General features: G+C 44.4%; 2 protein-coding genes across 2 annotated transcripts; one reads left to right on the forward strand and one right to left on the reverse strand.

The window, feature by feature from the left end:
* Positions 1-2,882: 2,882 nt before the first annotated feature.
* Positions 2,883-11,433, reverse strand: LOC311099014 (G protein-activated inward rectifier potassium channel 3-like; the record flags this gene model as incomplete). Its single annotated transcript, XM_084139612.1, has 7 exons — positions 2,883-3,422; positions 3,677-3,807; positions 4,269-4,466; positions 7,285-7,477; positions 7,961-8,162; positions 9,253-9,463; positions 11,145-11,433. 7 exons carry the CDS (start codon positions 11,431-11,433, stop codon positions 3,147-3,149), a joined length of 1,500 nt encoding a protein of 499 aa, XP_083995738.1. The 3' UTR covers positions 2,883-3,146.
* Positions 11,434-13,743: 2,310 nt separating this feature from the next.
* Positions 13,744-16,536, forward strand: LOC311099188 (eukaryotic translation initiation factor 3 subunit F-like). Its single transcript, XM_084139868.1, has 8 exons — positions 13,744-13,890; positions 14,236-14,306; positions 14,458-14,537; positions 14,738-14,875; positions 15,141-15,232; positions 15,490-15,626; positions 15,830-15,943; positions 16,221-16,536. The coding sequence occupies exons 1-8, from the start codon at positions 13,779-13,781 to the stop codon at positions 16,296-16,298; spliced, it is 822 nt and encodes a 273-aa protein (XP_083995994.1). The 5' UTR covers positions 13,744-13,778; the 3' UTR covers positions 16,299-16,536.
* The last annotated feature ends 7,655 nt before the right edge of the window (positions 16,537-24,191 follow it).

Below are 24,191 nucleotides of genomic sequence, written 5' to 3' on the forward strand. Positions count from 1 at the left end.
TGGACAAAATAGTTTATTCTCACAGATGCTGTGCCACATGAGTGACCTAGCAACTTCTGATTTGTCAAGTATTGCCAGTGCCCAGACCAATCATTTCTCTACACCCGCAATAACATCTGCTAAACATGTGTATGTGACAAAAAAATGTGATTTGATGTCTCAACCAAAAAAACACATTTGGACAACTGGATAGATTTTCAGTGAAACAGTGAATACTCCCAAGGATAAATAGTGCAAATTGCAGATCACCACAATGATACAAGTCAGAGCAAAGAGGAAGAAGGTTGGTGTGGAATATAGTTTATTAATTTTGATAGATAATAATTCAGATTTTTTAATATTAAAAACATCAAGTAAAAATGCTCATATGTACACAGCAGCAGAAGCAGGAGGTTGGGCTGAGCAGAGCAGAGCAGGACACAGATGTGCTTAAATCCTAAGAGGCTATAGAAAGAAAATATTTAATTGTGCTACTTACTTTCTACATGAAAGCGCACAGAAATATTCCCAAGAGAGAAAATACTTGGTTTTATCTCAAAGCTTGTTAGATGAATACTTCCACTATTCACCAGTTGGGACATTGTCAGTGATAAGCTACAGTACTTGTGATGTGAACATTTAAATGAACACAGTAATGATTCTACATCTAAATTAATCACAAAATGGTGGTTGTTTTAATGTAATCTTAATGTACACGTCTATATATATATATATATATATATATATATATATATATATATATATATATATATATATATATATTTATATTAAAACAATCCTTTTTTTTTTTTTAAGATTACAAAGAGATTTAGAGATACAATTTCAATCGAAAATTGTATTTGATCCCCTGCTGATTTTGTACGTTTGCCCACTGACAAAGAAATGATCAGTCTATAATTTTAATGGTAGGTTTATTTGAACAGTGAGAGACAGAATAACAACAAAAAAATCCAGAAAAACACATGTCAAAAATTTTATAAATTGATTTTCATTTTAACGAGGGAAATTAGTATTTGACCCCTCTGCAAAACATGAATTAGTACTTGATGGCAAAACTCTTATAATAATAATAATATGCCATTTAGCAGACGCTTTTATCCAAAGCGACTTACAGTCATGCGTGCATACATTATTTATTTTTTGTGTATGGGTGGTCCCGGTGATCGAACTGTTTGCAATCACAGAGGTCAGACGTTTCTGGGAGTTGGCCACCAGGTTTGCACACATCTCAGGAGGGATTTTGTCCCACTGCTCTTTGCAGATCTTCTCCAGGTCATTAAGGTTTTGAGGCTGACGTTTGGCAACTCGAACCTTCAGCTCCCTCCACAGATTTTCTATGGGATTAAGGTCTGTAGACTGGCTAGGCCACTCCAGGACCTTAATGTTCTCCTTCTTGAGCCACTCCTTTGTTGCCTTGGCCGTGTGTTTTGGGTCATTGTCATGCTGGAATACCCATCCACGACCCATTTTCAATGCCCTGGCTGAGGGAAGGAGGTTCTCACCCAAGATTTGACGGTACATGGTCCCGTCCATCATCCCTTTGATGCGGTGAAGTTGTCCTGTCCCCTTAGCAGAAAAACACCCCCAAAGCATAATGTTTCCACCTCCATGTTTGACGGTGGGGATGGTGTTCTTGGGGTCATAGGCAGCATTCCTCCTCCTCCAAACACGGCGAGTTGAGTTGATGCCAAAGAGCTCGATTTTGGTCTCATCTGACCACAACACTTCTCCTCTGAATCATTCAGATGTTCATTGGCAAACTTCAGACGGACCTGTATATGTGCTTTCTTGAGCAGGGGAACCTTGCGGGCGCTGCAGGATTTCAGTCCTTCACGGCGTAGTATGTTACCAATTGTTTTCTTGGTGACTATGGTCCCAGCTGCCTTGAGATCATTGACAAGATCCTCCCGTGTAGTTCTGGGCTGATTCCTCACCGTTCTCATGATCATTGCAACTCCACAAGGTGAGATCTTGCATGGAGCCCCAGGCCGAGGGAAATTGACAGTTATTTTGTGTTTCTTCCATTTGCGAATAATCGCACCAACTGTTGTCACCTTCTCACCAAGCTGCTTGGCGATGGTCTTGTAGCCCATTCCAGCCTTGTGTAGGTCTACAATCTTGTCCCTGACATCCTTGGAGAGCTCTTTAGTCTTGGCCATGGTGGAGAGTTTGGAATCTGATTGATTGATTGCTTCTGTGGAAAGGTGTATTTTATACAGGTAACAAACTGAGATTAGGATCACTCCCTTTAAGAGTGTGCTCCTAATCTCAGCTCGTTACCTGTATAAAAAGACACCTGGGAGCCAGAAATCTTTCTGATTGAGAGGGGGTCAAATACTTATTTCCCTCATTAAAATGCAAATCAATTTATAACATTTCTGACATGCGTTTTTCAGGATTTTTTTGTTGTTATTCTGTCTCTCACTGTTCAAATAAACCTACCATTAAAATTATAGACTGATCATTTCTTTGTCAGTGGGCAAACGTACAAAATCAGCAGGGGATCAAATACTTTTTTCCCTCACTGTAAATGCTAGTGAAACACCATACATGTTCTCTTCTATCACACTACCCATAATACATCTTTCATTTTATACATCGACTCCCCCATTCAGCCTACACATGACATGCTTCTCTTTCGATGTCTCTGAACATTCCAAAACAGTTCTCTTTCTATGTCTCTGAACATTCCATTATCTTACCTGGCTGAACAACATCCTCTTTCCAGACAAAGAATTGCCAATACTTAATAAAAATAGTGTATTAATTAATGTATGTTGGCAGAGGAGATCGGAGCTATTACAACAGAGTATAATTATAGTAAAGCACAGACATTCATGGTAATAATCAAATATCACCCGAGAAATTAAAGACAAAATGTAATTGATATAATTTGTCATGTCCAAGTCAGTGTTATCCAACACAGCAATGAAGGAGCAAAATCGACCATTTAAACCACCCAACTCTCCCTTGGGGAAAAATGTACTATGGCTATATGTTATACATGAACTAAAAGTAATTTACAGTACTGTAGTTGTGGCTCATCCTGTCATGACATTTATAGTACTGTGGACCAGGGCTCTGCTCAAAAGAAGTACACTGTGTAGGGGATAGGGTGCCATTTTGGAACTCAGCCCCAATCTACTTTAGGCCTCTGATTCTGATTGGTCAGTGGTGACACTTCCATTCAACTCCCCTGGTCCAGTTTGTTCTTCTATACCAGTGATCTCACCAACAATAAATGAAACGGGGCCAACGACCCCTCCTTTCCCATTGTCTAGCTGCTTCCCTGATTGGTTGGTCAGAGAAGATCCCTCCCATTTCTCTTCGTCCAATTTACTGGAGATCGACCAATAGAGATGAGCCTCCAGTCGGGCCGCAGCCAATGAGAGTTCGTGTGCTGAGCAGGAGGGAGTGTCTACCTATGGAAGAGAGGGGTATTAGTGGTAGTTACTGTAGGGGTATTAGTGGTAGTTACTGTAGGGGTATTAGTGGTAGTTACTGTAGGGGTATTGGTGGTAGTTACTGTATCAGACAACTTGGAAAAGTCCGTTCATTTCCACATGTTGAATTGCCACCGCTCGACGTCGACACCCAGCAGGTGATAGCTAACACAGCACCCCTGCTGCTTTAAGCCTTTCCTCTTTCTGGAGTGTGTGTGTGTGTTTTTTTTTACCTCAAAGGTTTGATGGAAGGCGCCATAGTCGATGTCAAAGAAGCCTTCGGCCAGTGACATCATCGGACTGAACCTGTGACCCCACTGGACCTCGTCTGCCAGGTAAGAGCTCCGCGCCTGGCACGTCATACCTGGGGGTACCAACACACACACACACACACTTTGTAAGAACAGATTAACCTCCCCTGGCAGCTCCCCTTCAGCTGCTATGATGACTAAGCACATATTTTCTCAGTGGGCAAGGAAGCCACTTCCACTTCCAAGGCATGGTGCACCCATAGAGATCCTATAATTGGCCTATTCTGGTCACACCACTTTGACCAGAGACTTATGGGAACCTGAAGAAACTAGGTGAATATGCGTCGTTGATTCACTGCAAATTAAAAACTAATCTATAGTCGGTTGCCTGTCTTTCGTAGTGTGCGGTTTAAAAACTTGTTTTTGAATAAGTTGCCATTTGGGACCAAGGAAATTGAGGTGGCCTCCACCATTGCCTCCAGGATGACCACCCTATTGCCTATGTAGTGCACCCTACGTAGTAACACACTATAAAGGGAATAGGGTGCCATTTAGGACACAGGCCTGGACTAACCAGTGGCCTCCACCATTCCCTCCAGGATGACCACCATCTCGAAGTCGTCCTTCTCCAGCTGGCCCTGAGACATGTCCCAGAAGGGCGAGCGGCAGTCGATCTCGTGGGAGATGACCAGTGGAGACACCAGGAAAAGACGGTCGTCCCCAGTCTCAAAACCCACACTGATGTCTGTCTGGTCCAGAGGGATAAACTCACCTGGAGAGGGGGAGAAAGATGGATGGGAGAGAAGTGAGTTATAAAACCTTGAGGGCCGGTTTCCTGGATACAGATTAAGCCTAGTCCTGAGGGACGTCCCAATCCACTTTACTTGCGACCTCTTCCCTCCTCCACTCCCCCTCGCTCGGGAAAGGCTCCCTCGGGGAAACGTTATACATACGTCACCGAGTGTTCACTCCAAGTGAAGGGAGGAAGGGAAGATGATAATTTGGAACGGAATGCAGCCCTGGACAAAAAAAAATACTCAATCAATCATCAAATCTATAAAGCCCTTTTTACATCAGCAGTTGTCACAAAGTGCTTTACAGATCCCCAGCCTAAAACCTCAGAGAGCAAGCAATGCAGATGCAGAAGCACAGTGGCTAGGAGAAAGTAAGGACCAGGCTCCGAGGGGTGGCTAGTCCTCTTCTGGGTGTACCGGGTAGAGATTTAAGAGTACCTGTGGCCATTAAGGTCAGATCGGTTTTCAATACTCAATGCTTCCCACAGTTGTGTCAAGTTGGCTGGATGTCCTTTGGGTGGTGGACCATTCTCGATACACACAGGAAACTGTGAAGCGTGAAAAACCCAGGAGTGTTGCAATTCTTGACACAAACCAGTGCGCCTGGCACCTACTACCATACCCCATTCAAAGGCACTTAAATATTTTGTCTTGCCCATTCAACCTCTGAATGGCACATATACGCAATCCATGTCTCAAGGCTTATAAAATCCTTCTTTAACCTGTCTCCACCCCTTCATTTACACTGATTTAAGTGGATTTAACAAGTGACATCAATATGGGCTCATACAGTGCATTTGGAAAGTATTCAGACCCCTTCTCCACATTTTGTTCCATTACAGCCTTATTCTAAAATGGATTAAATTAGTTTTTTTCCCATCATCAATTCCCTACACACAATACCCCATAATGTCAAAGCGAAAACAGGTTTTTAGAAATTGTAGCTAATTTATTAAAAATAAAATACAGAAATAACTTATTTACATCAGTATTCAGACCCTTTGCTATGAGACTCAAAATTGAACTGAGGTGCATCCTGTTTCCATTGATCATCCTTGAGATGTTTCTACAACTTGATTGGAGTCAGAGCAAAAACCAAGCCATGAGGTCGAAGGAATGTGGCCTCCATCATTCTTAAATGGAAGAAGTTTGGAACCACCAAGACTCTTCCTAGAGCTGGCCGCCTGGCCAAACTGAGCAATCGGGGGAGAAGGGCCTTGGTCAGGGAGGTGACCAAGAACCCGATGGTCACTCTGACAGAGCTCCTCTGTGGAGATGGGAGAACCTTCCAGAAGGACAACCATCTCTGCAGCACTCCACCAAATCAGGCCTTTATGGTAGAGCGGCCAGACGGAAGAGCCATTCCTCAGTAAAAGGCACACGACAGCCCGCTTGGAGTTTGCCAAAAGGCACCTAACTGACTCTCAGATCATGAGAAACAAGATTCTCTGGTCTGGTGAAACCAAGATTGAACTCTTTGGCCTGAATGCCAAGCGTCACATCTGGAGGAAACCTGGCCCCATCCTTACGGTGAAGCATGGTGGTGGCAGCATCATGCTGTTAGGATGTTTTTCAGCAGCAGGGACTGGGAGACTAGTCAGGATAGAGGGAAAGATGAATGGAGCAACGTACAGAGAGATCCTTGATGAAAACCTGCTCCAGAGTGCTCAGGACCTCAGAATGGGGCGAAGGTTCACTTTCCAACAGGATAACGACCCTAAGCACACAGCCAAGACAACGCAGGAGTGGCTTCGGGAGAAGTCTCTGAATGTCCTTGAGTGGCCCAGCCAGTGCCCGGACTTGAACCCAATCGAACATCGCTGGAGAGACCTGAAAATAGCTGTGCAGCGACTCTGCAGAGAAGAATGGGAGAAACTCCTCACATACATTTACATTTGACATTTTAGTCATTTAGCAGACGCTCTTATCCAGAGTGACTTACAGTTAGTGCATACATTATTTTATTTTTTTCATACTTGCCCCCCGTGGGAATCAAACCCACAACCCTGGCATTGCAAACGCCATGCTCTACCAACTGAGCTACATCCCTGCTGGCCATTCCCTCCCCTACCCTGGACGATGCTGGGCCAATTGTGCGCCGCCCCATGGGACTCCCAGTCACGGCCGGCTACGACAGAGCCTGGATTCTAACCAGGATCTCTAGTGGCACAGCTAGCACTGCGATGCAGTGCCTTAGACCACTGCGCCACTCGGGAGTACATACAGGTGTGCCAAGCTTGTAGCGTCATACCCAAGAAGACTCAAGGCTGTAATCGCTGCCAAAGGTGCTTCAACAAAGTACTGAGTAAAGGGTCTGAATACTTATGTAAATGTCATATTTCAGGTTCTTTTTAAAATACATTTGCAAAAATTTCTAAAAACCTGCTTTTGCTTTGTCATTATGGGGTATTGTGTGTATATTGATGAGGGGGGAAAAACAATTTAATCCATTTTAGAATAAGGCTGTAACCTAACAAAATGTGGAAAAAGGGAAGGGGTCTGAATACTTTCCGAATGCACCTGGCTTTCACCTGGATTCACCTGGGGGTCGGTCTATGTCATGGAAAGAGCAGATGTCCTTAATGTTTTGTACACTCAGTGTATATCGCTTCCATAGTAGAAAATAACATGTGTGGAATGTTCTTGTCTGCATCCCAAATGGCACCCTATTCCCTATATAGTGCACTACTTTTGACCAAAGCCCATACTCTGGTCAAAAGTAGTGCACTTTATAGGGAATAGGGTGCCATTTGGAATGCAGTCCTTGTATGGCGATTGATGGTATATTAGCCTCACCTTCCTGAGTCTGTTTAGACTTGATGAGTTTGGCCCTCATGTTGGCTCCTACAATGTGCGAGCTGCGCAGGTCTCCCACCCGGAACATCAGACACAGTCTGTCGTCTCTCAGAGAGATCACTGCATTCTTAGAAAACACCAGGGTCTCTGCACGCTTATTGGGCTGAGAGATCTTCACAAACATACAGCCCACCTGAGGAGAAGAAGATCACTTCATTGTCCAATGTCCAAACACAAAGGACCAACGGAAATTTGAGTTCCACTTCATCCCAAACGCTTCAAAAGGCACAGACGGAGAAGGGGACAGAAGGGCTATCGTCATTTTTAAGGGGCAGAGCTTTTTGATATGATGACACAAGTTCTTCAAACAATTTGTATGATGGAGAAAAACATATGCAATTATAATAGTGTCAGAATATATCCTTAGGGTAAATGGAGATTGTGTAGAGCTAGTACTGACATCTCATAGATTTGATATTAGAATAATCTAGTATGCCGTTTATCATGATCATCATGTACAGTAAAAATACAGTAGGGACTGTACGGCCTGCATCTCAAATGGCACCCTATTCCGCATATAGTGCACTACTTTGACCAGAACACTATGGCCCTGGTCAAAAGTAGTGCACTACATAGGGAATAGGGAGCCATTAGGGTCGCAGGCCATGAGTCTCACCATGAAGGCATTGACCATAGATCCCAGTATGGCCTGGAGCAGGAGCAGCATGGTGCCCACTGGACACTGGTCAGTGATGACACGGTGGCCGTAACCAATGGTGGTCTCTGTCTCGATAGAGAAGAGGAAGGCAGAGATGAAGCCGTTCACGTTGTTGACGCACGGTGTCCATGTCTCATCTTCCAGATGATCTAGATCCCCTCTGGGAGGGGAGAAACAACATTTTGTATTATGTTGTTTTTGTAAATTGTGTATATGCAGGGCTCCCTTGTAAAAGAGACTTTGGTCTCAATGGGACTCTGCTAAAATAAAGGTTAAATAAATAATAACAGGGGGAGAAGGGAGCAGTGGAGAGAGAGAAAGTACAGAAGGGAGGAGAGAGGGAGTGGAGAGAGAGGGAGTGGAGAGAGAGAGGGAGTGGAGAGAGAGGGGGAGTGGAGAGAGAGAGGGAGTGGAGAGAGAGAGAGAGAGAGAGAGAGGGAGAGAGAGAGGGGGGGGGAGTGGAGAGAGAGAGGGAGTGGAGAGAGAGAGGGAGAGAGGGAGTGGAGAGAGAGAGAGAGAGAGAGAGAGGGGAGTGGAGAGGGAGAGAGAGACAGAGAGGAGAGAGAGAGACAGAGAGAGAGAGAAGAGACAGAGAGAGAGAGAAGAGACAGAGAGAGAGAGAGAGACAGAGAGAGAGAGAGAGAGACAGAGACAGAGAGAGACAGAGACAGAGAGAGGAGCAAAGAGGCAACAACAATATAGGTTGTGAAAAACTATCCATTTACTAATATACTTGCTCTACAGAGAAGAAATTGCATCATCTAGAGCAAGGTTTCCCAAACTCGGTCCTTGGGCCACCCCTGGGTGCACGTTTTGGTTTTTGCCCTAGCACTATACAGCTAATTCAAATAATCAAAACTTGATGAGTTGGTTATTTGAATCAGCTGTGTAGTGCTAGGGAAAAAAACAAAACGTGCACCCAGGGAGGACCCCAGGACCGAGTTTGGGAAACCCTGATCTAGAGTGATTCTCTCTGACAGTGATACCATGGATGCATCTGAAATGCCATCATATTCCCTATATAGTACACTACTTTTAACCAGGGCCCATAGGAGACTAGGGTGTATAGAGAATAGGCTGCCATTTGGGAAGCATCCTAAAAAGTGTGACTATATTAATGAAAGTAGTACTGTGGGACTGAGCGGATAATAGGGAATAGGGTGTCATTTGGGACAATCCCAAGTGTCCCCTTGCCTGCTGTCTGTCTGTCTGTCTGTCTGTCTGTCTGTCTGTCTGTCTGTCTCGCTCACCGGAGGTAGGCTATCAGGTACCAGATGGCCCCGAAGAAGAGCCAGGTGATGGCGTAGGCCATGACAAAGACGAAGAGTGAGCAGCGCCAGTTGAGGTCCACCAGCGTGGTGAAGATATCTGTCAGATAACGGTATGTCTCCCTCATGTTACCATGTGAAACGTTACAGCGGCCATTCTTCTCCACATAGCGCTGCGTCTTACGTCTCTTGGCTGCAGGCAGGAAACCAGGCCAGGGAGGGAGGGAGGGGAGAGAGAGAGAGAGAGAGCGAGAGAGAGAGCGAGAGAAAGAAAGAGTGAGACAGGGAAACACTACAGTGACATATCGGCAGTAGAAATATGGGACTAAGGGAATGAGCAATAGGAAGACAGGGGTTGGGGGTGATGTCCAAATCACTGAGGAACAGGCATTTTACACGGGGGGGGGGGGGGGGGGGGTAGACGTGGAGGAGAAGGGGGGGTAGACGTGGAGGAGAAGTGGGGGTAGAGGTGGAGGAGGAGGGAGGGTAGACGTGGAGGAGAAGGGGGGTAGAGGTGGGGGGTAGAGGTGGAGGGGGGTAGACGTGGAGGAGAAGGGGGGTAGAGGTGGAGGGGGGGTAGAGGTGGAGGAGGAGGGGGGAGTAGAGGTGGAGGAGGGGGGTAGACGTGGAGGAGAAGGGGGGTAGACGTGGAGGAGAAGGGGGGTAGAGGTGGAGGAGGTGGAGGAGGGGGGGTAGACGTGGAGGAGAAGGGGGGGTAGAGGTGGAGGAGGAGGGGGGGTAGAGGTGGAGGAGAAGGGGAAGGGGGGGTAGAGGTGGAGGAGAAGGGGGGGTAGACGTGGAGGAGGAGGGGGGGTAGACGTGGAGGAGGAGGGGGGGTAGAGGTGGAGGAGGAGGGGGGGTAGAGGTGGAGGAGAAGGGGGGGTAGAGGTGGAGGAGAAGGGGGGGTAGACGTGGAGGAGGAGGGGGGGTAGACGTGGAGGAGGAGGGGGGGTAGAGGTGGAGGAGGAGGGGGGGGTAGAGGTGGAGGAGGGGGGGTAGACGTGGAGGAGAAGGGGGGGTAGAGGTGGAGGAGGAGGGGGGTAGACGTGGAGGAGAAGGGGGGTAGAGGTGGAGGGGGGGTAGAGGTGGAGGAGGAGGGGGGGTAGAGGTGGAGGGGGGGTAGAGGTGGAGGAGAAGGGGGGGTAGAGGTGGAGGGGGGGTAGAGGTGGAGGAGAAGGGGGGGTAGAGGTGGAGGGGGGGTAGAGGTGGAGGAGGAGGGGGGGTAGACGTGGAGGAGAAGGGGGATAGACGTGGAGGAGAAGGGGGGTAGACGTGGAGGAGAAGGGGGGGTAGAGGTGGAGGAGGTGGAGGAGGGGGGGTAGACGTGGAGGAGAAGGGGGGGTAGAGGTGGAGGAGGAGGGGGGGTAGACGTGGAGGAGAAGGGGGATAGAGGTGGGGGGGGTAGAGGTGGCGGAGGAGGGGGGGGGTAGACGTGGAGGAGAAGGGGGGGTAGAGGTAGAGGAGGAGGAGGGAGAGAGAAGATGCAGTCAATAACCTCCTTTCTGCAGAATGTTGAGAGCCAGAGAGAACACAGTGGTTACGTCCCAAATGGCTCCCTAATATATAGGGAATAGGGTGCCATCTGGGAATAAGCCTGTCTGTCAGTGGAAATCATTTAAAGCCAAACACAAAACCTTACATTGGTCACCGAACACTGTCAGACGGTCGCTTAGTAACCTCTCGTTCTAGATAGATTCACTCTCGTGGCGCCAACAATGTCTTAGGGCAGAAAAGAACAGTCCTGGGAGAGAAAGTGTCCGTCCCAAATGGAACCTTATTCACTACATAGTGCACTACTTTTTACCAGAGCTCTATGCGATGCCAATAGGGTGCCAATTTAGGACACCGATAAAGGCAACAGCACTACTACTCACCCCAGCCAAATCTACCCCTCTCCTTCTCCACCACCCGGGGCAGCTTCTTAACGTACTCCTCAGATGCTGCATTGGCCTGCCTCTCTGCCAGCTTGGACTTCCACGATCTGTTAACGCTAGGCTGGGCGGTATCCGTGGTAACCACATGGCCCAGATCCTCAGACACATCAAACACTCCGATGGAGGCCGTCACCTCGGTAACCGCTTCCACTAGTCCCTCCCCTTTCTCCACCACGGGCAGAGAGAGGGAGTCCGGCCGCGAGGTGAAGGCACAGTCTTCAAGCGCCATCGGGAATGATGGTGTGTGTGTGTGTGTTACTGAGTTTTTGAGGTCTTCCCTATGGCAGACTCTGTCCAACGGTTATTGACTGTTTCATCCGGTTCTTTACGTCAAGGTCCTAGGATACAAAACAAAGAGGGGGAAATTGATCCAAATGATTATTGTGAGGTCATAGAAGAGTGGGGTATTTAGATGGCTCTGCATGCTGCAAATATGTTCTACAGGGAGTGTAGCAGGGCTACTGTTGAGCAGAACTGATGCCCTTCACTATACTGAATAACACTATGTTTTCGTCCCAAATGGCAACCTATTCCCTTTATAGTATGCTACTTTTGAACAGAGCCCTATGGACAAAATAAGTGCACTATAGGAATTAGGGTGCCATTTGGGAAGCAGTCTTCTGTCCCTCAAGAAATTGTCCTGACTCAATACCCATGTCTCTATCTGTCCTTGACACAACTTTCTCTGAACAACCCCTCCTATTTCCTTCAGTACAGTCTAATCTATATTAATGGAATAGGCCAGATTTTACAGGGAGGAATGAGTGAAGCCCTAATCTACGTCCCAAATTGCACCCCATTTCCTATGTAGTGCACTACTGTTGACCAGGGCCCATAGTGCTCTGGTCAACAGTAATCAAGGGGATATGGTGCTATTTGGGAGTTTGCACTGAATAGTTCCACTGACAAGGACAGATTGGTTATTTCTCCTGTCTGACTGTGGGGGATGGGGAAAGTGAATTTGGTCCGAGAAAGAGTCACATATTGCCGAGACAAAACCATATGCTGTACATATAGCCTTAAGAATAAAGTCATGAGATTGGTCATGCATAGCCTGTGTGTGTGTTATGGGAGCACAATGAATTACAGGAATCTTTTCACGGAGTAAGGAGGCTATTCTTTATCAGAAAATGTACAATGCCACTTTTAACGTATTCTGTAATATAGGCCTATAACAACACAAAACAGCATTAAGACAGGTTCCATTCTAATAATGTGAATAATCACCGTGTTACGTATAAAATGGAGCCCGGTTTCCTCCAGTGATATAAAACACTACCTGGATAGCATATTTGGGTAACTAAACGCGTGGGGTGATGGAATAGCCTATAGCCTACGATGCTGACTATTCAACAATGACGCATTAAACATTTCTTTAATGTATTCGATCAGAAAATGCACATTTATCAATCATAATCACTGAAAAAGAAAACAACAGTGATTTACCTTACCTGTAGTGGGTTTTGTCCCGCTTTCATGTGGTGATTGCCTTATCCTATTATATAATTTCCCGTCCCCTTATTTATTTATTTATTTATTTATTTATTTATTTATTTATTTATTTATTTATTTATTTATTTATAAGGACCTTACAGATGAGTGGATGGACCAAGAGTGAGCCTCGGAGACCGTCGGCTCAGGTTCGACCATCCGACAAATGTTTTATGTTTACCTTCGGCTCTGCTGAACAGGAGGGTGTTCGACGCAGCATCAGTTCAGTCCTCTCCTCTCAACAGGAAACAAAGGCAAGCCCAAGCAAACGACTCTGCTTTTTAGACGTCTGTAATCCTCAACGAACAGCGGGCTGATTATAGAAAAAGCCGTTAAGTATTGACAAATAGCATATTCTTATATTTTCCAAGTTTGTCTGCAAAGAGTTTTAAATGGTGGCAGTTCGTCCGTACAGACCATTGGGTACAGACAGTGCAGCGAGCAGCAGCACCGATCCGCATCCGATAAAATTGTATGAATCACCTGCAGCTGTGCAGGTGTTAGATCATGGGAGCGACAGTCGAGGGGGATGCTGTCATCACCATCACCCATAAACCATCACCCAGATTCATGATCATTACAGGCATTAGAGATTTAAACCATTGTGCTGTTTTGCCAACTGTTTTACACAGATGGGAAAGTCTGGACATTTTAGATGAAGATGATTTGAGGAGGCATTTACAACCGGAGGTTGGTAGGTATATACCATTTTATGATCCAGTAGACCTATTCTTCAATAGGCTTGCAGGAGGTCATAATGATATTCGGGCTGTGGAGGATGACGTTTTGAAAATAAATGAATTAATATCCATGTGAAACAACCAGTTTCTGAACAGCCAAATAGCCTAACATCATTGACAATAAACGAATTCATAATGTTTTTCAGAAAGAATTGGTCTTCTGATGCATTCAATGGTTAATCACATTTAGGCTACTATTTTTTATTATAAGGGTTTATTTTTGTAATTATTGGGTCGCCTCTGTGTGCAATACCACTTCCAATGCACCAGGTGACGCACCTTTTCTGTACTTGTCACATGCCGATAACGCGACCGGAAGCGTAAATTTTTTTCCTTTTTCAAGATGTCGGTGTATGGCCCCGTGGTGAAAATTCACCCTGTTGTTCTCGCCTCCATCGGCGACTCTTACGAAAGGAGAAATGAGGGAGCGAGTCGTGTGATCGGAACCTTGCTTGGTAATTTACTCCTAAACTTACTTTAGCTCTAAAGAAAATTGATTAGAAGCGCAGGGTGGCTACATGCATGTCTCGGCTAGCTAGCTAGCTACGGCTAACTTAGCTTGCATCACTTTGCTGATGCATTGCCAGGCTCTCACATCCTCTTGATTCGAGAATATACCAAAGCTCCTCTGATTATAAAGATTTGACCAAGTATTAAAAGGTTTTTAGCTTGCCTAGACTACTGTGGAATGTTTTTGTTGTTGAAACTTTGCTTGCTAGCCATAGGAGTAGTTGAATTTGTCCCCATAACATAGGCCCAACACGATTATCATAACTTATTGCATTCCTTGTCTTCCTCAGGTACAATTGACAAGCACTCTGTTGAGGTCACCAACTGTTTCTCCGTCCCCCACAATGAGTCTGAAGATGAGGTGATGAGAACTGTCACTGATGCAACTATATATCTATCTGTCCTATCTATATCCTATCTATCTAACGTTATCTATCGCTGTAGTGTAGAAATTAGGATAGCTTGCACATGTAGTCCTATAATTGACACTGGTGTCTTTGTGATGGTGACAGGTTGCTGTGGACATGGAGTTTGCCAAGAACATGTATGAGCTTCATAAGAGGGTGTCACCCAGCGAGGTCATCGTTGGATGGTGAGTAGGCTTATATTCTTCCCTAGTCCATTAGATAAAGCTTTTGTCCCACACCGGTACTAACAATTCATTACAACTTATTCAATTAACTAGAAAAAATGTACATTTCTTAAAAGTAAATGTGTGTGCTTGTCAGCTGTCCAAAAGCCTGTGGTGGAGTCAGAACACTGCTCTGAAGTGAAACCATTCTTCTTCAACAGGTATGCCACTGGCTTTGAGATCACTGAGCACTCAGTGTTGATCCATGAGTATTACAGCCGAGAGGCCACAAACCCCATTCACATGACCATGGACACCGCCCTGCAGAGTGGCAAGATGAACATCCGTGCCTACGTCAGGTCAGTGACTTCCCCCACAACCTCTCACTTTAACCAGTCTCTCTTCTGTCTCAGTATTTTAGTTTGTCCGTTGCAAAGCTATTGTTGACTCCATCCCAAGCAAAGTTCCTTCAACTCCCTGTGACTTCCTGATCTCATATTTCATTTTTTTTTGTTTGTTTGCATTTGCTGTTTCATTACTTTGCTTTTTAAGCACTTTGGCATTCCTTATGATGGGTTAAATAAATTAGTATTGTTTTTTCCATTGCTTTGTTTGCCCTGACAGTGCCCAGATGGGTGTGCCGGGAAAGACTGTCGGTGTGATGTTCACCCCCCTGAGTGTGAAATACAAGTATTACGACACAGAGAGGATAGGTGGTAAGAACCTTCATTATTTTCTTGCCTTGTTTTCTGTCCGTTTAACAATTCGCTATGTCCCCTTTGTGCCTTGCTTGGACATTGTATTATTTGTTACGCCATGTCCCACGGGGGGCCAGTATGATTTTTTAAAATTTTTATAAATGTATGAACTCACTAACTGTAAGTAGCGTCTGCTAAATTACTAAAATGTAAACATGTATTTTTGTTGGGGGGGGAGCCTTAATAAAAATGATAAAATAATTATTGTATTCTAGTTGACCTTCTCCAGAGAACGAGAGATGCTCCTAACACCACCAATGGGCTGACCTCTGACCTCTGCCAGGTGGGCGGGGCAGCAGGCCGCGTTCAGGACATGCTGGCCACTGTACTGACCTACATTGAGGATGTGTTGGTGAGTAGCCTGCACACACAGAGCCTATATATGGCTGCGTCCCAAATAGCATCCTATTCCATTACAGAGTCGTCCGTTATGTCAACCATTTTACCGTATGCAGCTCATCTGAAAATAGTTGATTTTAGTTGAGTTACGACTTCATTCGTGTTTATGCGTCTCTGTGGCCATAACTTAAGCCTTTCTTTCTGTATGTTTCTCAGTCTGGTAAGCAGACGGCAGATAACAGTGTTGGACGGTACCTGATGGATCTGGTCAACAAGGTTCCTAAGATCACAGCAGAGGACTTTGAGACCATGCTCAACTCCAACATCAATGTAAGTAATTATGCCTCTTTTTTTGGATTTGGGCCTGTAATAATCAAGCGTCTCAGAGTAGGAGTGTTGATCTAGGATCAGTTTAGCCTTTTAGATCACAATGATTAAGATTACATGGACAGGGAGGACCTGATCCTAGATCAGTACTCCTACTCTGAGAAGCCTGATACATAAGGCCCCAGATCTGTGGAATTGATTCAGTTGAACAGCTATAGTAAATATTTGTCCCTTGCACTCATGACATTTGTGTAAATGTATACCTTTTTGTCTTTCACAGGACCTGTTGATGGTGACCTATCTATCTAACCTGACTCAAGCACAGATCGCCCTGAATGAGAAGATCGTGGTACTCTGAGCATTGAGGGATCAGGATAGTTTAAATCAAAATCAAATCACATTTTATTTGTCACAACACATGTTTAGCAGATATTATTGCGGATGTAGCGAAATGCTTGTGTTTCTAGCTCCCAACAGTGCAGTATATCTAACAATTCGGTTAGATATAACAATTTAGTTCTTAATAAAGAGTGATGGATATTGAATTTTTTGGTATACGTCTTTAGCTCAAATGAATAAAGGTGATATACAGTAAAGTGTGTAATTGCATAGTTTGCTTTCTACAGCTGAAGTGTTTTCTAGCTAAACCAATTTATTTGCAGATTCCACAATGTGTTCTTGAATGGCGCAATGCATGCATAGTAAAAAAAAAAAAAAAATTCTGGAAAAGCAGTATGAATATAAATTAAAGCTCAGAAGCATTTGGTTGAGTGAGTACTCTCTCCCCCTATGGGTGGTGTCCTATGGGTGGTTTCACAAGTAATACAAACAGGCCTCATATGTAGGGCCCTGTGTTTTCTGCAATCATGTGACATGGCAAGATTTTATCCTGTATTTGAAGCCTCATCCAGAAATGAGAATTGCACCAAAAATTAAAGATTGTGCGAAACACATGGCCCTACTCATACATTATGATGACTACGCAGATTAGGTACCAGTTCAAGTCCCTAGGATGAAATCCCTATTTGGTCCACAGGGTGGCACCAAAGAGCTCAGGTCTGTTGCCTGTCTCCTAGGCAACAGGGGTCATAGATAGATAGAGAGAGGGCAGGGACTGGGAGAAGAGCAAAGGTCCAATGAATTCTGATGACCAGAGGGTCAAAGAGATGTGCTGTATACCCCTATGGACCCTGGTCAAAAGTGGTGCACTTTATAGGGAATAGGGTCCCATTTGGGATGCACATTTGACAGAGCATACCCTACATCTAATAGTCATCTTTTGAATCCTCTTTCTGGGTGGAGTCAACAGTTATGTACACCATATTTACCTTCCTGGTCCCATGTGGCTCAGTACGGGGGACCAGTACGGAAATGTATGCACTCACTACTGTAAGTTTCTCTGGATAAGAGCGTCTGCTAAATGACTAAAATGTGACTGAGACACTTAAATGAAACCTGATTCATGCATCCATTCATTTCTTTGAATCTTGATTTAAAAATAGTTTAATGAAATATGCAAAGTTCTATCTTTTCCCCCTGTTTCTACCATGAATAGAGTTATAGTATCAAGGGGTAAAAGAGTACATTGATCAAGTGTTAAAGTGTCGAGGGGTAACGAGTACATTGACCCAGCGTTACGGTATCGAAGGGTAGCAGAGTACATTGACCAAGCGTTACAGTATCGAGGGGTAACAGAGTACATTGACCAAGCGTTACAGTGTTGAGGGTAACAGAGTACATTGACCAAGCGTTACAGTGTTGAGGGGTTACAGAGTACATTGACCAAGCGTTACAGTGTTGAGGGTAACAGAGTACATTGACCAAGCGTTACAGTGTTGAGGGTAACAGAGTACATTGACCAAGCGTTACAGTGTTGAGGGTAACAGAGTACATTGACCAAGCGTTACAGTATCGGGGTGAAACAGAGTACATTGACCAAGCGTTACAGTATCGAGGGGTAACAGAGTACATTGACCAAACATTGACAATTTCATCCTATGTGTAGGATCAAGGCAGCTGTGTTGCAAAGAGACTCATCTAATTCTCACATAACAAACTAGTTAGAGAAATAATATATTGCTGTCATTATCTAATCAAAACTATTATAGCATTATGATCTGTGGTACTGGGGTTCGCTGATTTTGTCTGCGTCTAAAATGGCACCATATTCCCTATGTACCGCTGCTGACCAGAGCCCTATGCACTATAGGGAATAGGGTGCCATTTGGGATGTACAGTGGGGGAAAAAAAGTATTTAGTCAGCCACCAATTGTGCAAGTTCTCCCACTTAAAAAGATGAGAGAGGCCTGTAATTTTCATCATATGTACACGTCAACTATGACAGACAAAATGAGGAAAAGAAATCCAGAAAATCACATTGTAGGATTTCTAATGAATTTATTTGCAAATTATGGTGGAAAATAAGTATTTGGTCACCTACAAACAAGCAAGATTTCTGGCTCTCACAGACCTGTAACTTCTTCTTTAAGAGGCTCCTCTGTCCTCCACTCGTTACCTGTATTAATGGCACCTGTTTGAACTTGTTATCAGTATAAAAGACACCTGTCCACAACCTCAAACAGTCACACTCCAAACTCCACTATGGCCAAGACCAAAGAGCTGTCAAAGGACACCAGAAACAACATTGTAGACCTGCACCAGGCTGGGAAGGCTGAATCTGCAATAGGTAAGCAGCTTGGTTTGAAGAAATCAACTGTGGGAGCAATTATTAGGAAATGGAAGACATACAAGACCACTGATAATCTCCCTCGATCTGGGGCTCCACACAAGATCTCACCCCGTGGGGTCAAAATGATCACAAGAACGGTGAGCAAAAATCCCAGAACCACATGGGGGGACCTAGTGAATGACCTGCAGAGAGCTGGGACCAAAGTAACAAAGCCTACCATCAATAACACACTACGCCGACAGGGACTCAAATCCTGCAGTGCCAGACGTGTCCCCCTGCTTAAGCCAGTACATGTCCAGGCCCGTCTGAAGTTTGCTAGAGTGCATTTGGATGATCCAGAAGAGGATTGGGAGAATGTCATATGGTCAGATGAAACCAAAATAGAACTTTTTGGTAAAAACTCAACTCGTCGTGTTTGGAGGACAAAGAATGCTGAGTTGCATCCAAAGAACACCATACCTACTGTGAAGCATGGGGGTGGAAACATCATGCTTTGGGGCTGTTTTTCTGCAAAGGGACCAGGACGACTGATCCGTGTAAAGGAAAGAATGAATGGGGCCATGTATCGTGAGATTTTGAGTGAAAACCTCCTTCCATCAGCAAGGGCATTGAAGATGAAACGTGGCTGGGTCTTTCAGCATGACAATGATCCCAAACACACCGCCCGGGCAACGAAGGAGTGGCTTCGTAAGAAGCATTTCAAGGTCCTGGAGTGGCCTAGCCAGTCTCCAGATCTCAACCCCATAGAAAATCTTTGGAGGGAGTTGAAAGTCTGTGTTGCCCAGCGACAGCCCCAAAACATCACTGCTCTAGAGGAGATCTGCATGGAGGAATGGGCCAAAATACCAGCAACAGTGTGTGAAAACCTTGTGAAGACTTACAGAAAACGTTTGACCTGTTTCATTGCCAACAAAGGGTATATAACAAAGTATTGAGAAACTTTTGTTATTGACCAAATACTTATTTTCCACCATAATTTGCAAATAAATTCATTAAAAATCCTACAATGTGATTTTCTGGATTTTTTAAAAGATTTTGTCTGTCATAGTTGACGTGTACCTATGATGAAAATTACAGGCATCTCTCATCTTTTTAAGTGGGAGAACTTGCACAATTGGTGGCTGACTAAATACTTTTTTCCCCCACTGTAACTATTCACCCCCCCCCCCTTACTTTGTAGACCCACCTTTTGCAGCAATTACAGCTGCAAGTCTCTTGGGGTATGTCTCTATAAGCTTGGCACATCTAGACACTGGGATTTTTGCCCATTCTGCAAAACTGCTCCAGCTCCTTCAAGTTGGATGGGTTCCGCTTGTGTACAGCAATCTTTAAGTCATACCACAGATTCTCAATTGGATTGAAGTTTGGGCTTTGACTAGGCCATTCCATGACATTTAAATGTTTCCCCTTTAACCACTCTAGTGTTGCTTTAGCAGTATGCTTAGGGTCATTGTCCTGCTGGAAGGTGAACCTCCGTCCCAGTCTCAAATCTCTGGAAGACTGAAACATGTTTCCCTCAAGAAATTCTCTGTATTTAGCGCCATCCATCATTCCTTCAATTCTGACCAGTTTCCCAGTCCCTGCCGATGAAAAACATCCCCACAGCATCATGCTTCACTATAGGGATGGTGTTCTCGGGGTGATGAGAGGTGTTGGGTTTGCGCCAGACAATGCATTTTCCTTGATGGCCAAAAAGCTACATTTCAGTCTCATCTGACCAGATTACCTTCTTCTATATGTTTGGGGAGTCTCCCACATGCCTTTTGGCGAACACCTAACGTGTTTGCTTATTTTTTTCTATAAGCAATGGCTTTTTTCTGGCCACTCTTCCATAAAGCCCAGCTCTGTGGAGTGTACGGCTTAAAGTGGACCCATGGACAGATACTCCAATCTCTGTTATTTATTTGTTCAAATTTTTTGAAACAAGTTATTTTTTTAATTCCACTTCACCAATTTGGACTATTTTGTGTTTGTCCATTACATGAAATCCAAATAACAATCCATTTAAATTACAGGTTGTAATGCAACAAAATAGGAAAAACACCAAGGGGGATGAATACTTTTGCAAGGCACTGTATGGTTGAACTGGGAAGCATACAGTGGGAAAATACTATAAACTACCGGCACTTGGGCTTTAATTTTCTAAAAGGAATTGGGCTGTGAGATCTTTTGTATTGTGGCATTACCTAAAGAGTGTCAAGATTAAATATCGTGCATGAATGAATTCTTATTGTAGATCATCTCACGAATTGCAAAGACCCAGAGCTACTATAGGTAAGATTGACTTTAGAACTACGGTACTGTTCTCTAAAGGGAGGCTTTTTTTTGTGGGTTTCATTAGCCTTTATATGCTCAAGGCTCATTAAGACAGTCCATAAGGCTCTTGTCAAAAGTAGTGCACTATATAAGGAATAGGGTGCCATTTTGGATGCACACAGCATATATGCACACTGGTCTATGACCAAACTAATGAGGAGTTTAATGCTGTATGAAGACACATGGCCATTGTGTTCTTGTGTTAGAGCAGTTCCCTCTCAGCGCTCCACAAAGGGACAGGCAGTCTCCATGGAGAAATGCAGAACTCCTTTTGTTGTTGTTTTGCATTTGTTACTGACCATAACTAACTTCGGCTACACAATTCTACTGCTGCTGACTAACCTGACCTTCTATCCACTTCCAGCTTCTGTCTCGAAGGATACATACAGTGGGGGAAAAAGTATTTAGTCAGCCACCAATTGTGCAAGTTCTCCCACTTAAAAAGATGAGAGAGGCCTGTAATTTTCATCATAGGTACACGTCAACTATGACAGACAAAATTAGAAAAAAAAATCAAGAAAATCACATTGTAGGATTTTTAATGAATTTATTTGCAAATTATGGTGGAAAATAAGTATTTGGTCAATAACAAAAGTTTCTCAATACTTTGTTATATACCCTTTGTTGGCAATGACACAGGTCAAACGTTTTCTGTAAGTCTTCACAAGGTTTTCACACACTGTTGCTGGTATTTTGGCCCATTCCTCCATGCAGATCTCCTCTAGAGCAGTGATGTTTTGGGGCTGTCGCTGGGCAACACGGACTTTCAACTCCCTCCAAAGATTTTCTATGGGTTTGAGATCTGGAGACTGGCTAGGCCACTCCAGGACCTTGAAATGCTTCTTACGAAGCCACTCCTTCGTTGCCCGGGCGGTGTGTTTGGGATCATTGTCATGCTGAAAGACCCAGCCACGTTTCATCTTCAATGCAATGCCCTTGCTGATGGAAGGAGGTTTTCACTCAAAATCTCACGATACATGGCCCCATTCATTCTTTCCTTTACACGGATCAGTCGTCCTGGTCCCTTTGCAGAAAAACAGACCCAAAGCATGATGTTTCCACCCCCATGCTTCACAGTAGGTATGGTGTTCTTTGGATGCAACTCAGCATTCTTTGTCCTCCAAACACGACGAGTTGAGTTTTTACCAAAAAGTTATATTTTGGTTTCATCTGACCATATGACATTCTCCCAATCCTCTTCTGGATCATCCAAATGCACTCTAGCAAACTTCAGACGGGCCTGGACATGTACTGGCTTAAGCAGGGGGACACGTCTGGCACTGCAGGATTTGAGTCCCTGTCGGCGTAGTGTGTTACTGATGGTAGGCTTTGTTACTTTGGTCCCAGCTCTCTGCAGGTCATTCACCTGGTCCCCCCATGTGGTTCTGGGATTTTTGCTCACCGTTCTTGTGATCATTTTGACCCCACGGGGTGAGATCTTGCGTGGAGCCCCAGATCGAGGGAGATTATCAGTGGTCTTGTATGTCTTCCATTTCCTAATAATTGCTCCCACAGTTGATTTCTTCAAACCAAGCTGCTTACCTATTGCAGATTCAGTCTTCCCAGCCTGGTGCAGGTCTACAATTTTGTTTCTGGTGTCCTTTGACAGCTCTTTGGTCTTGGCCATAGTGGAGTTTGGAGTGTGACTGTTTAAGGTTGTGGACAGGTGTCTTTTATACTGATAACAAGTTCAAACAGGTGCCATTAATACAGGTAACGAGTGGAGGACAGAGGAGCCTCTTAAAGAAGAAGTTACAGGTCTGTGAGAGCCAGAAATCTTGCTTGTTTGTAGGTGACCAAATACTTATTTTCCACCATAATTTGCAAATATATTCATAAAAAATCCTACAATGTGATTTTTCTGGATTTTCTTTCTCATTTTGTCTGTCATAGTTGACGTGTACCTATGATGAAAATTACAGGCCTCTCTCATCTTTTTAAGTGGGAGAACTTGCACAATTGGTGGCTGACTAAATACTTTTTCCCCCCACTGTATGCGCGCTAAAAATGTTTTGTCTAATTTCTTGTTTGTTTCACAACAGAAAATATTTGGCATCTTCAAAGTGGTAGGCATGTTGTGTAAATCAAATGATACAAACCCCCCAAAAATCTATTTTAATTCCAGGTTGTAAGGCAACAAAATAGGAAAAATGCCAAGGGGGTTAATACTTTAGCAAGCCACTGTACAGTGGGGAAAAAAAGTATTTAGTCAGCCACCAATTGTGCAAGTTCTCCCACTTAAAAAGATGAGAGAGGCCTGTAATTTTCATCATAGGTACACGTTAACTATGACAGACAAAATGAGGAGAAAAAATCCAGAAAATCACATTGTAGGATTTTTAATGAATTTATTTGCAAATTATGGTGGAAAATAAGTATTTGGTCAATAACAAAAGTTTCTCAATACTTTGTTATATACCCTTTGTTGGCAATGACACAGGTCAAACGTTTTCTGTAAGTCTTCACAACGTTTTCACACACTGTTGCTGGTATTTTGGCCCATTCCTCCATGCAGATCTCCTCTAGAGCAGTGATGTTTTGGGGCTGTCGCTGGGCAACACGGACTTTCAACTCCCTCCAAAGATTTTCTATGGGGTTGAGATCTGGAGACTGGCTAGGCCACTCCAGGACCTTGAAATGCTTCTTACGAAGCCACTCCTTCGTTGCCCGGACGGTGTGTTTGGGATCATTGTCATGCTGAAAGACCCAGCCACGTTTCATATTCAATGCCCTTGCTGATGGAAGGAGGTTTTCACTCAAAATCTCACGATACATGGCCCCATTCATTTCTTTCCTTTACACGGATCAGTCGTCCTGGTCCCTTTGCAGAAAAATAGCCCCAAAGCATGATGTTTCCACCCCCATGCTTCACAGTAGGTATGGTGTTCTTTGGATGCAACTCAGCATTCTTTGTCCTCCAAACACGACGAGTTGAGTTTTTACCAAAAAGTTATATTTTGGTTTCATCTGACCATATGACATTTTCCCAATCCTCTTCTGGATCATCCAAATGCAATCTAGCAAACTTCAGACGGGCCTGGACATGTACTGGCTTAAGCAGGGGGACACGTCTGGCACTGCAGGATTTGAGTCCCTGGCGGCGTAGTGTGTTACTGATGGTATGCTTTGTTACTTTGGTCCCAGCTCTCTGCAGGTCATTCACTAGGTCCCCCCGTGTGGTTCTGGGATTTTTGCTCACCATTCTTGTGATCATTTTGACCCCACGGGGTGAGATCTTGCGTGGAG

This window comes from Coregonus lavaretus (assembly GCF_964263955.1).
Source record: "Coregonus lavaretus genome assembly, chromosome: 23".
Classification (NCBI taxonomy): domain Eukaryota; kingdom Metazoa; phylum Chordata; class Actinopteri; order Salmoniformes; family Salmonidae; genus Coregonus; species Coregonus lavaretus.